We start from the raw sequence: 15,809 nt of genomic DNA, 5'->3' as shown, positions 1-15,809 counted from the left end.
AAAGGTATGAGGCCGAGTCAGCTGGAAATAACTCGGAGGATGTGTGAGGAGTTTATTCAGGAGTTCATACAGCAACGTGGACGCATCATTCACAGTCTGAACAACAGAGAAAGGAGGCTGTTATTGTATATTTTTCTCAGTAAAATGCAATATTCAGAAAGGAGAACAGATAAAATGTGATCAACTACTTTGTATGCAAACAGAGGATCAAAGTTGAACGAGAAACTACAGGATAGTTTGAGGAATATTCCTAAAGTCCTTGTCGATTTTCATGGCTAAGTTCATTTGGATAATCAGAAAATCTGATGTAAATCTGCCAGTTTTGTGAGCAGTTGTTAATCCAGAGGGATGCTTGCCAAAACTACTTCATAGTTTCAGGTGAAAAAGCTTGTTTTCTCATAAGGCTTTGGTCATTTCAGCAACAAATCAAGATCTATCAGGGGGAATTTCTTCATTTCTTTAAGGAAAAGAGCAAATTTGGGAGTGACCAAAAAAAGTTAATAGTCTCTTGTCTATCCCCCTATTTTGAAAATTTCTGCCCCTTTATTTGAATCCGATCTGACCAGGCCTCCTCCACGTGTACCAACGTCAGATCAGGCGCCAGGCCTCACAGATAAGCTCCTTGACAGGTGCCTTGTTGGCCAAGTGCCAGCTAGCATTAGCTTGCAACCACAGGGACAAGCTAACGGTCGCTGGCTTGCTGAAAGGCTACGAGCTGAGTTTTGACCAGCTAATGGCTAATGTGCACAACAGATGGCGACGCTACACGGTTGTTGACACCCACAAAATCTCACAAAAGTCAAGTAAACAATGATATCCAAAGCTACTCTTTAGCAGCCTGGTTACCTGGTCAGTTACTTTGTTAAGGCTTGTCTTTGGTTATTTATGTGTCGTGGTTATTAATTTCAACAACAGCTTACTAGCTCTTGCCGTCATGTTGGCCTACCTTTCATGGGTGGTTTTCTTCTCCTGATGCTTTTCAGACTAGCTCCTGGTATATCATAGAAACACTACCTCCATAGCTGAGACTTGGCACCACCATTAACGATGGAGGTGTTACATTTAGTCTTTAATTTCTCTGGTCAAAACACAGATATGGTTTCAATCCTGAAATGGTTCCTGGCGTCCTGGAGAAGTCCCTGCGGAGGCCAACCTGGATGATATTTGTTCTCAGCTGTTGTGAAAACAATGTGTTTCCTGTTCTAATTGTTTCAGTGTGTGGTACAACATGAACAATGTTTGTTTTGGAGGCTGCTCTTCATTAATTTCCCATTGGGTGACTCAACAGCAGTAATTACCACATTTACCTCTTTATCAACATCTAGCTGTTTGCCATGTTCCCACCTTGTTTTGAGTGCAGCAGGAGAGACTCAAGATGTTTTCCCTCCACACCAACCTGGTACGTTTCAAACAAACAAAAAGTCTGCCAACAAGAACGAACTCCATCAATCAATAGATGTCATCTGTTAATGTGTCTTACGCTTAATGGTCCTGTTTGATCAGTTAACCCGAGCTTATTCCTCCGTCCTGACGTCTGTTGGCAGGGACAGCCCAGCTGACCACTGGAGTGCCAACTCTGACAGCGTTAGCAGCTTGTACTGGATGTGTTTTAAGTGTTTGCTTGTTTAAAGTAAATAGTTCAGGATTTAATAGTTGGCTGTGGCAGCTTGGTCGGGAGTTTTGGACGACGCTGCAGGCGGCCTAACTAACGGGACGTTTGGATAACTGAGAGGTCAGAGGCTGTAATGCTACATGGTTATAAAAAAGAAAAAGATAATTAAGGTCTACACAGGTTTTAATCGACCTAAAGTGGTTTATATTCTTTTACACACAAACTACACTGAGTAGACTCGTTGTTGTGAGGCTGATTTTGATCTGTGATTTCTTTCTAGCAACATTTTGAGTTTGATCATATTTATTTTTTAAATTTTTTTGTCATTTTTGTTGTTTGAAATCTTCAAGAAATGCGATGAAAATGATAAACCAGGAAATATATATTTTTAAAACTATAATTTTCTCTGTCAGTACTTTTAGGTTTTGGCCTAATCTTTAAATTAACAGGATTTAAGATGTCTGTGCATTAATTATAATTCTGTCAATGAGAATACATTTATCAAACTCCATTTTGACATTTATTTATTATTTTTTGACAGTTCAGATCAGTGTATAAAATGTAAAACCTTTATATAATCTTAATCTTTAAAGGGTTTTTTGGTTCAGTCAAAACATTTGAGGTTTATAAAATCTTTAAACTGACTAAATCTAGTAAGCTTCAGATTTATTTGTAACTGTTTACATAACAATATTATTTATTTTACTCCCTTTTTCACTTCAGGTTTTGGGCATTGGGGGACTAATGACTTCTTAAATCCCGGCTACGGCCCTGCACATCTCCAAAACATCACATCATCACCTCTGAATAAAAAAAAAATTCTCACTCGCATCAGCCAATATTTCTCAATTCTTACCAAAACGTAATGGTAAAGAAAACACAACAACTGGAAGACAGCTGTGTGTGTCTGACTGGTTAAAGTCGTATTATTTCTGGTCTTCAGGTCATCGTCTGTTACTGGAAGACTGGTCGAGATATATTTAGATGCTGCTGAGCGCTCAGTAATGAACATGTTTCGCTCACCGCACAGCAGCTGGATGATGGTATCGGTCCTCTGGGGTATTAGGCTTAGTGAGTTTAAAATCCTGTGTTTATTTAACAAAGGATGACCTCAGAGTAAACCCCTGTGAAACAACACAGGAGCAAACTACACGAAGCTTCATCACTTCTTTCTAATATTTTCTTAAAATCATGCCAGATTTAGGGAGAAACCGGCGAGGTGTGTGATGGTGTGTGTTTCTTGCACCTCCACTTCAGTAAGTGCGACTCCATGAACGCTTCCCCATTTGCAGGATTCATCTTCAGGTACAAACACTTTCCTTTAGACGCAGTTGGACGACACACAGTGTGACCTACTTGAATTAGAGCGTGCCCTTAAGCCTTAACACTCGGCAGCCCAAATAAACATTTGGCACTAATTCGATCTGCACACACCAACTCTGAACCCGGCACCCAACTGCTACACCTCGGCCTGATTTCAGCTATTTAACTCCCTCCACTCCCTCAGCGGCTCCCTGCAGAAGCAGCGCCAGAAAATGGAAAATTGTATAAAGTATAGCCAGTTGTGGAAATTTGGGGAGCACGGGGTAAAGCCGTCGATGTGGATGATGCTCATTTTGCATAAAGGGTGGAAACAAAAGCAAATCTTTGGAAACATTTAGCGAGAGAGCATCACGTACGTACAGGCGTAGAAATGCAACAACTGCCAAGCTCCCAGTTCATCCACCTCAGGTATGTTATAGAGATAAATATACAAACATGGTTAATAATTAAAAGTAACCATTAGCAAGCGGTTTGTTCTGCTATAAATATGGTGCGTCCGTAAATACAGTCCGAAATGCTTATTCAGAAATTAGCAGTTCTTTCAGAGTGCTCACAGCGTCCTCTGTATGGAGGATATTTTTGGTCATAATTCAAATTAACAGTCGAAAGAAAAGAGTATTATTTTACCATAATCAGGCCATAATAAAACTGAAAGAGAAAAAGGAAATTGAACCAAGCAAAATATGAAAATATGATAATTTGAAAATGTAAAACGGGTAAATGAGAGAAGTGAAAATGCAAAAAGCTTGACTGGAAAAGCTCAAACTGAAAAGCTCAAACTGTACAGATAAAGTTCAAAAGGAGGCTGGGAGAAGGGCCGAAGAGATCTGGGTTTCTCTGCAAAGCTACAGCTCAGAAACCATCAGTCAATAAAGCCATAATCAATAACTTCTGGGTCACACAAGTCAGAGAAATTAAATAACAAAAGCTAATTTTGCCCGTGGCCTGTTTTTTTATTAATTCCCTATTTTTGATCAAAAGCACGAAAAACAAAGCATGATCTGATCTTTCTATCACATTCATAAACAAATAATGAAATAAATATTTTTTTCATTTGCTGATTTTGGTTGAATATCAAAGGAACAAATGATTCATGGACACGAGGGAAACGTCCAACGTGAAACTTAAAATTGGCCTAAATAGAAAGCTGGAAGTTCATTTTGCAATCTTTGTAATATAAAGTCAAAATACATAAAACTGTTGCACACAGACCACTCTGTAATCCTGCAGCGTGTAATCTGCTACCTGTTGACCCCTGAAGGCCTCACGGTGGAGCCTGCAGTGGAGCCTCTGCCAGGTCCCCAATGTTCTGTGTTTTGATTAGCAGGGTTAGCTTCAGCTAAGTCCCTGTGTGTAAGAGGCTGGAGGCAGGATTTACAGACCTGCACAGACAGCCCGGGAATGTGTGTGTGTGTGTGTGTGTGTGTGTGTGTGTGTGTGTGTGTGTGTGTGTGTGTGTGTGTGTTTTGGCTGGTCTCTTGCACTGCTGTGATAATCACCTGAGAATAGAGAACATCTCTTTATGAGAGGTTGGGGTCACATGAGCGGCTACATGGCTTAGAGGAAGAAGAAGAGGAGGGAGGCGAAGAAAGAGGAGGGGAGCGAAGAAATGTAACGACGGAGGCAAACTGAGGAAATTAAAACAAGACAGATGGATACTTCAACTCGGCTGTCGGCGTGACACCCGCAGATCGTTTTGTTCCCGTTCAGGACAGTGAAAGTCTTCAGCACACTGAAGCTACGACTCAGACTTCCTCTCGAGTTGTTGGTTGGATGTTGACATCCAAATGAAATCTGAGCAAGAGAGGCCGTGACGTTTTGTAGATCGCGGCTTCATTGTTAAATATAAACAATGAATAAAGTTGCAAATGTTTGGCATATTTATTTTGACGCCCCCGCTCCGTCTGAGATCATCCCAGTGAGGAACAAAAGCAAAACTTGTCACGGAGGAAAAAGTTTAAAGTCTAAAACAAATATACTGCCCACGTAAAAATGGACTGATCAACAAGCAAGGCTCCCCTGTGCAAAACAGAGATGTTTGACCTTTAACTCAGAGTTTGCAGAAACCAAACACATATTAATATTCCAGCATGCATAAACTGAAGGATACAGGAGCCCGCTGAAAGACAGGACCTCAATATTAATGCACGATAATCAGCCCCGTCAAATTCCCAGGATGTCAATTACTGGAGTTTTATTACGTCCCGCGGCGTCACATAAAGACGCAGACACAATGTAAACTCTTCCCCGGCAGCCGTCAGAGCAGCTGTCCAGCTGAAGTAGTATTTAAAGCGATAAGGTCCCAAAAGGGACAACATGGAGGTCAGGGTTGAGTAGTGGGTCATAGGGCCGGGCGATGTGGCTTTAAAAATAATATTGGGATATTGTTAGGGCGCTTTGTATTATGAATTTTTGATCCATGAAGTGTTCATATGTGCACAACTTTCCTCAAGCTGAGAAAAGCGATTTAAAAATTGGCAAAGACGTCAAAGTGGAAGGAAACGGGGAGTAAACCCGGAGGCTTGAAAACTTTTAGGTGTTTACACCAAGCCTCCAGGAGGAGCGCCAGGCTTCGAAGACAGTTTCCATAGTGGCCAAACTGTGTAATTACATCGTCACGTGACGCTCTGGGACCCAAAAAGACTTTCTCTCATTTGACTGTCATAATTTCGGTCCAATAAAATTTGGTCGTTCATGTTAGCGGGCTCCATTTCTAAGCTAACGTTAGCCACCGTTGCTCCCCGTTAGCACGGCGAAGATGAAGTGATCGAGAACGTCCATAAAGTCACATCTTTTATGTAAATTCCTACAAATTGTGACATAGAAAATACATTTATAAATAACTATGAGCAACCACAGACATTACCCCACATCCGACAGTTTGAGTGTTCTGAATAAAACACCACTTGAAGCTAGTTATTTCCAGTAATGAGTGTATTAGCGTGCGAGTAAACACACCCTCTACTGACGGGGCTGTTTCTACGTCCGCAGGGTGACGCAGCATGACTGTCTGGACGTTTGTGTTCATTCATTATTAAGTTTGCGTTACAGCAACTCATGAAAGGAGCGGAGACAATGAGTTTGAGTCACTGAACGCTCCATGAGTCAGTCTGCAGCCCCGGAGACACTCCAGCTCTATAAACACAGTATTTCAAGTATGTGAGACCATTAGTGGTAAAAAGCCACTGGACGTCAGTGGGACGAGGACGTCCTAATGGACAGAGGAGACTTTGTGCATGATGACAATATTTGCTGTAACAAACACCACAGTCTGAGGGTCAGTCGGGGACTTCTTGGAAAAAACATATTAGCTTGGCGACACAGATTATCTGAGGAGACAAACTGTGGCCAGAGATGGTTTTATGTTTAACCGCACATGACGGCGTTTGTGTGATGAACTCACCTCGCTCTTTCTTTTCCTTTGAGAAGGAGTCAAACTTCCTGCGCAGAGATTTTCTCCGCTTGCGTATTTCTGCGAGGGGAAGAAAGAAAAAAGTCACCATGAATAAAAGTTAGTGGTGCTCAAGAGTGCACGAATCTGTCTTTGATTTATTTAGAAATGCGAGTGCTTTGTGTATTTCTTGCTTGTCAACTCTAATAAAAGGGTCGCTGCACACATTTGTCTCCCTATATTAACTTTTGGAAACTCAATCATCTCGTCTTCCTCTCGCCGCCGATTCAAACGACCCTCATTACGACCTTTTCCCTTTCCTCTCTCGTTTGCTTATTATCTTTTTCTCCTGAGTGCTTGTACCTCTTTCCTCACCTCTAAGAATAGAGCAGACTGTTTCAACAGACAAGCCTTTGTTTGTTTAAGTAGCCTTTAGCTTAATGGCTGCGCCGGCCAGACATGAAAAACAAAGGGATGTATGCGTGCGGTTCCTATACGTACGAGGTTGTTTCTAAGAAAAATGTAAAGAGAGGTAGAGAGTGTAGGCTACTGAAAGACCATAGTGAGTTTTAAAAAGTCTCTAACTAGTCTGGAGCGTTTAGTGACGTGGAGTTTGCCAGAAAGATACATTACATCCATGACCATTGCACATGTGGGCAGACAAAGAGATAAGGCTGAAAGTTACAGCCAGTTAGCCACTAACAAGCTCGCCAACTAGCAAGTAAAACATAACAAAAATGTAACCAAAAGTCTGTTAAATTACATCCTTAGTGTTTCTGGCAAACAACTGTTATCAAGTAGCAACTCTTGATATCTGCAGGTCAGTTTTTGAAGCAGAGTTAGCTAACTAGGACCAGGACGAGTAAACTGTGACACCAAACCATCTGAGGAATAATGTGAGGAAGCATCCTGGAGTAGTCCAACGGTAACGGTAGCTTGACACCCAAGTAAGGGAGCGGTGACAAGAATGAATGGAACAAACCCTCCCATGTAGTTGAGTTGTAGGTTACATGGGTCGTGTTTGAATACTTATTTGATTCACTGACATGTTAGTTCTCCATTGTTCGACCTTAATTTACTGTAAAAGTCCCAGACAGTCGTTAGCTAGAAAGCTGACGATGGTTACAGGTAAATATTTGCTGCTAGCTGCTGTCCACGTAGAACGACCTAAGTTAGAAAAGTTATCGTCTTTGCAGCATCCGTGTCATCTTATTAGATTCTGTGCATTGCTGAGTCCTTTCGTTTGGTGTTTTTTAGTAAATTCACGTGGATCAACATTGAAAGAACGAGACAACTTAACTTTGAAGTATCTTTAGAGCAGCAGCAGTGCAGTTAGATAGCAGAAAATACTGTAAATGTGTAAAACCATGTACGTCTTTGTAGCTGATGCTGAGCGTTAAGAGAGGCCTCTGCTGCAGCAGCAGTTCTCTGTGTGTCTGGGTTTATTGTTTTGTTTCGTGTCCTTCACCCTGTTTTACGAGCACTTTCCTCCCCCCTCTGACTGGGTCTACGTGGAAGAAGCCATTGTTTGGGTTACTGAAACTGCTGTTTAGAAATCATTAATTCATGGTCGGGTCTTTTCCCTATTAAGGAACGATCGGACTTCCCTGCATCACAAATTGTACCTCACAGAATATCTGCGACTGTAATAATGGAGAGTCTTTGCTTCCTTCTCCCTTAAAACCAGTATTTGTTTCCATGTGAATGTGTGTGTATACATGTTTTTATGTGTGTGTGTGTGTGTGTGTGTAAGCCGGGATAAAAGGGTCAAATTCCCATGACTGCAGGAAATTAAAGTTTATTTCCAAAGTGCACCGTCCCTCCCATCACACACGCCACCTCCAGCTAAGGCTAATCTCTCAGCGACGCCCCTCGGATGTCTGAGCGCGTGTGTGTGGGTGTGTGTGTGTGTGCACATGTATATAGTGTATGATTACATAATGCACATTCACAGAGAGCGGAGATGACGGACTCAGAGGGAAAACAGCCCGGGCTTCCAAGCGTGAAGGATCGGGTATTTTCCCTGCAGTCCTGCATCATTTCAATCAATTACGGGATGATGAAAAATTACACAAAATTGCAGATTAGTCAGATGAATTAAGATGTTTCACAATTTGCTTTTCAACTTCTATTGAAGCACAGATGCATCATCGGATTACTGCAGCAGTTGCAGTGAATGTAGCTGCTCAGAGAAACCTTTTGTTGGATGAAAAAGCAGATAAACTGAGTGAGGTTGGTAGATTTCTGATGGAGGACTGATGGACTGTTTGTATAAGAATTTAAATAAGAATGAGAGAAAACAACAAAAATGAGATCAGAGAGATAGTGTGGCGTCCCCTCGGAGACTGGAGCATGAGAATGAACTCCCGACAACACCAAATAAGACCAAATCTGTCTCCCAGCGACTGACACATTTCACAAAGAATTCACTCGACCCTGCCAATGAAGCTAACAAACACACACATGCAAACACACACACACAGGTGCGTGCACACATGCCCGAATACGAGCACATGCAGCCAAGCATGGAGACAAATGTAAAGGCCGACGTTTAAGAAAGAAATGTGATGGGTGCAAAAGAAACCAGAAGGGTTTGGAGGCAAAGAAAGACGGAGCCGAGCGAGATGAAGATGTTTGCGGTGGAGAAGTGAGATGAAATAAGAGGAGCGAGGGGTTGGAAACAGTCGCAGAAACAGAAGTGCAGAAGAAGAAACCCAGAGGAGACAAAAACAACAGAAACTCAAAGACAAACAGAGGAGGGAGGCAGGGAGCACGGAGGGAGGTGATACAGAGACCGTGACGGACTGGATGGACTGGAGAGATTTCACCCCAGGGGAGAAACTGAGGACGAAGATTCCCACACTTACTGACAGAGAGCTTTGTCTGTGAGCCAGACAGTGGATTCAGGCTGTTCACAGTGTCTGAAGTTATTATTCAGCTGCATGCAGGAAATATAAACATCTCACGGCATCTAGATAGATACATCTATAGGTGGATCAATCTAACAACTATCTTTGATTAATCAATCCAATCTTAGACCTTAGATAGATCTAAGATAGATCAATCTAAGATTGAAAGCTCTATCTCAGATTTGAACTGTCTTAGAGTTATCTTTGATCAATCTAAGATAGATCGATCTAAGATGATAGATCTTAGATTTATCTGTCAATCTTAGAGCTTTGATCAAGAGACAGATAAATCTAAGATAGATCTTTCAATCTTAGATCGATCAAAGATAGATGATTTAAGATAGATTGGTCCAAAGTTGATAGCTTGATCTTAGATCTATCTTAGATCGATCTAAGAAGGATCTGGTATAGATCGAACTGAGGTAAATAAATCTATCTTAGATCAATCTTGTGATGTATAATACAGCTGACGCATCCAGCTTTGGCTACACCTGCAATGTTTCAAGCTAACCTGAAAATGTTCTTCAGCTAATATTTATATGCTAACGACGACTTCACCTTCGCAGCTCACAAAGTCAGCCAGAAAAAGTGACTGTGAGCTGGGAAGAAAACAGTAAAAGATCCCACCTCTCCAGAATACCCAGGAGTCCACAAGTACACCACCGACAACATGATCCCTTTACCGCAATTTCCAGATGTTTGCTGTTATTGATTCATTAAACAAGTCTCCTACGTCTGCAGCCACCGCTTCATTCAACAACTTTAATTCAAGTGAAAAAAGGGAATGTTTTGTTGTGTTTTACAAGCTCCACATCCTTCCTCTCTGGCTGGGTTTACTCGGGTTGAAGGCCGTGTTTTGGTAACTGAGGTTTGTGTTTACAAATGACTAATTCGAGGTCTTTTTCCTATTAGGGAACACAAGGCATCTGTACATCCCAGATTGTTCAGAGTGCGGTTATTTGGGAAGTTCCCTGAATCTTAACTTGCCTGCAGGAATACCCCCCGCCATGCTCTCCTGGCATGTGGCTCAAAAATATAAGATATGACATTACTTATATAAATCTATAAAACAGATATGTTGGCTGTCAATGGGAGTTCATGGAAGCTGAGCTACAAGTGGTTGATAGTGAGAGTTTACTCATGTTTTCCCATGAATCTTACTGTGTAACTGAACCCTGACCTGATGGGAAAGAGCATACATCCATAAAAAAAAAAAAATCAACTAAGGGCAAGAGAAGAAAAAGTAAAAAGTGAGGAGGGCAGGGAACAGGATGTATGATGTTCTGAGTCATATGGGAAAACAGACACAGGCACACTTGTTTCAGTCACTTAAGGGAGATTAATTGACTTTATTCACTTGAGGCCTTAATTTTAAAGGTCACTTTGTGAGTGTGGTCTGCTTTTTGTTCCAGAAATGGACGAGTCCAAAATAAATGACAGTTTTATGTCCTTCCAACATGAGTAATACATGTTCACACAGATGTGTAATCCCTGACTCACAACACATTGTTTCTTAATAGATGAAGTGACATTAAGAAGCCAGTATCATGAGTATTAAATATTGGATTCTTCAAGTTGATTTTTGAGCTCCCAACTCGTCAAATTCTGGCGCTTCGGGATTGTAGGTCGGGTCGGTTGCCATCCCAAAGCGTCAGTTGGGAATACATTGGGATTGGGACTCAATAAACATGAACAAAGGACAAAATAAACAAGATCCCCATGAGGAAATAAGGACAGAGATGCAGCAAAAACAAAAAGACGACTATGATTAAGGAAAACAACATATCATCTGCATAACGTTTGGACAACTGTGCAGTTTTATGACGCATCAGTTGAGTTTCTTATATGTAGTTCACCTCAAAGATGCCCTGTGGTGCGAGAAAAGATGCAAAAATGTTAATTTAGCTGGCAAGTAAAAGAAATTTCGATCCCGACGGCAGATGAGCTACAGAGTGATTCATTGTTTATTAGAGACCATGTGTAAACTGGGCCTGAATCAGCAGCGTGGTCATAAGTTGAGCAGGTCGGAGGTTAATAACCCTGAGAGGGAACAACGGTATGGGAGAGAGCAGCTGAGTCTGAGAAAAGCAGCTTACATACCAACCGGTCTCAGGAGAAAGGCTACAGACTCCACTTCTACAATCAGCTGTGTTTGTTTCTGAGCATCAGCTCAACTCTCCACTCGGTGATCCTCCTGACCTCCGCGATCCCTCCAGCCCCAATAAACACCAGATCAAACCTCCCAGTCTGCAGCCAGCGAGGTGTTTGAAAAGATTTACGGTTTATTTGTGAAACTCGCCAACTTTATTGGCTGGATTTACTACCCTAGAGTTCAGATGGATAAGCTGATTGCACATAAACAGTATTTCAAAGCAGGGACTAGTCCAGCGGCAAGAAGAGGAATGGATGTGCAAGTAAACACGAGCAGAGGTAAAGTGTTGAGATGCTTTCTGCTGCTGTTATCAAAAACTGATGAAAGACATTGTACAGGTAGTGATGATTGTGTCGAGAGCTGGGAGGTAAGAAAAGCACTCAGCCGCTATCATAAACAGCTCCAAAAAACAACTTTTTATTGGCTCCAGTTCCCCATGAGATTATTTTTCTACCCATAGCAGGCAGAAATAGCTAAAACCATCGTTTTTGGATGTAAGAGGAGCTTTTTTGAAAAGCTCCTTATCAGAAAACCAACATTGGTCAATTTCCAATGTCTTAAAAATGTGTTTGTAGTAGTAAAACAGGAAGTGTTTTTTCTTGTACTGCCTTTTTCTGATAGTTTACTCAGCCGAGTCACCAGAATAAAATGGCGGCATTGTACATTTCTGCATACGTTAAATTCAGCCCTTCCTCATCAGAAGAATAACATATAGGTCGACGACAAAGACGGGCTCATTACAGCCCATATTTAAATTGTGTGTTACCTAACCAAGAAGTTTGTCGAACCTAAACCTTTTAGTTGTAGTACCTAAACCCAACCAAGTAGTTTTGGTGCCTAAACCCAACCAATAAAAGTTTCAACGGATCCCTATGAGATGAAACATACAAATCTAACATATCAGTGCTTTTCATTTCATTCATTCTGGCAATTGGGTTGATGTTATTGTAGTTTTGAGCATTTAGCACACTCCTTAGGCTCAATATGTTGGTTTTTTCAGCCTCACATTTTTAAAACGCGCCCCAGATACCCCAAGATAAACTGCACTTTAACTCCTGTCAGTGGTATCTGAAATATTGAGTGAGACACGTGGATGTATAAATTGTGAAACATCCTTTGCCCTTTCTTATCATAGCTGACAGATTGGATTGCTCACACATGTACAGAATGCTTTCTTTGACCGAAGACAGTTGACTCAACGTCTTCCTGTTTCACACTCACTCCTCAGATTCACTGACACTCTGTTAAGACTCCCTCGACAGTCGGAGGGGTCGTTCTCACTTAAGGACAGTTCAACCTCAGCTTTAAAGCCTGAACTCAAAACAAAACTATTGGGCTAACATCATAATCTCCGTACCTCTTGGGATGCTGATCTTGAAGTCCAGGTCTCTCTCTTCCAGGTGGTACAAGGCCACTTCCTGTAGCCGGGCTCGCTCCAGCTCCGACAGGCTCTGGATGGGCACCGGCTGCAAGCGCACACTCTGACCCAACATGGTCGCCCACGTGTGGTCCCCCTGCAACAAAAGCAAGAGAGGTTAGCGATAACTGATAAAGGTGGATGGAGACTGCACAGACCATTAATCACAATCATCAGTTATCATTTTATCTGCTTGCAACTAATTTTCTGCTGACAATTCAGCCAGAAACCAGACCCCCCGACAGACGGCCATTATCAACCAACCATCAAGTTCTTAAAGGCAAAGAAAATTAAGCAGTGACTCACAAGTAACTCGACTCTCTCGCTCTCTAACAAGACAAATGCTGTAAACAACAATAATCCACCTCCCTCATAGTTTTACATTACGACATAGTGCGATTCCATTCTTTGCAAATACCCGTTCGGTTGTTCTCAGTCTTTGTCTGTTAGCCTTGAGATCTCTGCACAATGAGAGCTAATTTAAGTCTCTCTCTCCAGCCCCCGACCTTGGTTTTTACCAGAGGAAGCACCATTGATTTAACACAAGTTTACTCTGCATAGAAACAGTCCTGCTCAGCCCGTGAAAACAGTTGTTTAACTTCTTTTAAGTCAAGTTTTGAGTTGACCCAAACTAAAACTACACCTAGTATAAATTGAAAGAGTCTGTAACTGCAATGCCGTATCCCTGGACTACCCCATTTAATTCAGACTTGTCCCTCAATAAGAACCTTGAGTTTACAAGTTTTGATCACAATACAGTCTGAGACAAAAGTCATAAGATGAACGTACTGTAAAGTACTCTTACTGTACACCCACTCACACTCCCATGCTCGGTTTTACTGCAGGGCTCTGTGGTGAAATCCATTCATCACTCACTTAAACACTGGCAAATACATAGAAAAGAACGATTGTTAGTCCGGTAAAACATTTTTCAAATATTCCCTTGTGGACAAGTTGTGGTGAATGTGGTCTGAAACAGATGTTAACTTACATTTAAGAAATACTTTACTCTTGCGATAAACATTTAAGTGGATACATTTATCTGAGTAGTAGAGAGGCTTAGATAGGATGAGCAATTAGCACGTTAGCGTGTATATTTAAGCACAGTTGAACCTGCTAACATGGCATTTTGACTCCTTCCCCATTGCCAGGAGACCAGTTTTCCTTTCTTTTCCGTTTTTCCTTGTGTGTCACGTTTGCGATCACAAATGCGCCGGAAAAACAGGAAACTGTAGTGAGGAGTGAGACATCTCGCCTCTTTCTCATCTCTGTTGTGAGTTGAACATGTGCAGTACCGATCAGGCTGCTGGCAAAAGTTTGTGTAGTGACTAACAATCAATTGATTAATCGAGAAAATTATCTTTAGTTGCAATTCTGTACAAAAAGCAGCCCTGCACTGAGAGATTTTCAATCAAGGAAACAGAAAAAAATGGAGTGAAAAGTGAATATAGTCCAGAGTAAAGGGCAGTGTGTTTGATGCAGAGGCTACAGAGGTTAACAAGAACCAGACAAACACACTCTACATCTGAGGTTTCACAACAGGGTCGACCCATCAAACAAAAATGTGCCCCACAGAAAATACTCATGAGGTTAAGTCTGAGGAATTTGGCACAAACATAAATCAACATGGTGATACACAGAGGGACTGCACTTCATATATCTATATATAAGTCATATATCCAAACTTCTACTGTCTTTACATGGTCAGCCTTGGAGAGGAGGAGCTACTAAAGTCAGATACTAAAGTTACAGATGACTGAAACACATCAAGGAGCCCCATGTGGATGCTTTTTTAAAATATATAAATATGTAATGGGTCATAAACAAAGACTTTTATCCTTCACCTTTAACAATGTGTCATATATTACCAGGTTAACCACTGTCTGAACAATTACAGCTGTCAAACACACTGAAAAGTACAATATTTCCTACATAAATATAGTAGAAGGATAAAGTTTTTCGTAGGACATCTGTAACACAGTCTTCCTGTGTAAAATGCATCTCACAGCTCAAACCAAGACGTCTCAGACTATAGACTACAGACTAAAGCTTGTTTAATAACCACATGATCCTCATGACCGGTACAGATCTTCACGTGTAAAAGAGTTTCCCTTTATGTAATGTGCATTGTGAAGTTATAGTTAGTCACCAAAGTCAGACATGTTCATCAGTTGAAATCACAAACCCCTCCAGGCTTTACACTGTAAGTCTCTCTGGTTTTGTCTTTGGCTCTGAGCCCTCATCGAACATTTACAGACTATAAGAACAACATTCTTAAACTGAGCTGTTTTTCCCTACATGGCCTCCGTACTTACAGAAAATATGCTGAGGTAATGGAGGATAATTAGGGTAAGATGTATGTTCAAGTCTCCCTTTTCACATTGGACTCTGAGTTGTTTCCTTGTGGGTAAAAATCGTTTCTTATTGTTTTGTTTTCTTTTACTTCTTCGTACGGGAAAACATTAAAGGGACTTTTAGCTCCGATGTGCCTGAAACTATTTGCATAAAAGCAACATGAAGCTTTAAACTCAAGAAATTAGATTATTTCTGCCCCACGTGATGGATGCAAGTTGAAACTCTAGGAGCATCGTTTTTTGTATCACTGGACTGGATATCATTGTAAGAGCCGTATCAAAGCTCAGAAAATCGCTTTAGCTCACCAACATGTGTGTACTTTATATAATCACTGTTTGGTAAGCAATCAGCCTTCAGCCTTATCTCATCCCCGACTTAATCGTGGTAACCTTTCATACTTATTTACACTGACTGCCTCTCTCTGTGTGTATATGTTTACTTCCACATGTGTGTGACGGTCTCATGTCTGTAACCGGGCCGGGCCTCAGCCCACACTGCGCAGCCTGATTGGAGAAAATTGCTTTGGCTTAAGCGTAAGCAGACGATCACACTGTGGCGAAGCTGGATGAGAGCTGACCGCGGAGGTCGGCGAGGCCCCGTCTACGTTTTTCTAAAACCGGTGACTTATAATGTCTCAAAGCAAACATGGT

General features: G+C 41.5%; 1 protein-coding gene across 2 annotated transcripts in view; it reads right to left on the bottom strand.

The window, feature by feature from the left end:
• The window catches only part of arhgap36 (Rho GTPase activating protein 36), a 56,940-nt gene that overhangs the window by 13,141 nt on the left and 27,990 nt on the right, over window positions 1–15,809 (bottom strand). For both annotated transcript variants that reach the window (XM_084343578.1, XM_084343579.1), the window contains exons 2-3: window positions 12,745–12,901; window positions 6,339–6,407 (exon numbers count right to left, since the gene is read on the bottom strand). In XM_084343578.1, coding sequence (XP_084199704.1) covers window positions 6,339–6,407; window positions 12,745–12,901 — 226 coding nt within the window. The remainder of the gene's footprint in view (window positions 1–6,338; window positions 6,408–12,744; window positions 12,902–15,809) is intronic.

Source organism: Pagrus pagrus, assembly GCF_965226575.1.
Source record: "Pagrus pagrus genome assembly, chromosome: 22".
Lineage (NCBI taxonomy): Eukaryota > Metazoa > Chordata > Actinopteri > Spariformes > Sparidae > Pagrus > Pagrus pagrus.
This window is presented reverse-complemented; position numbering and strand designations above follow the sequence as displayed.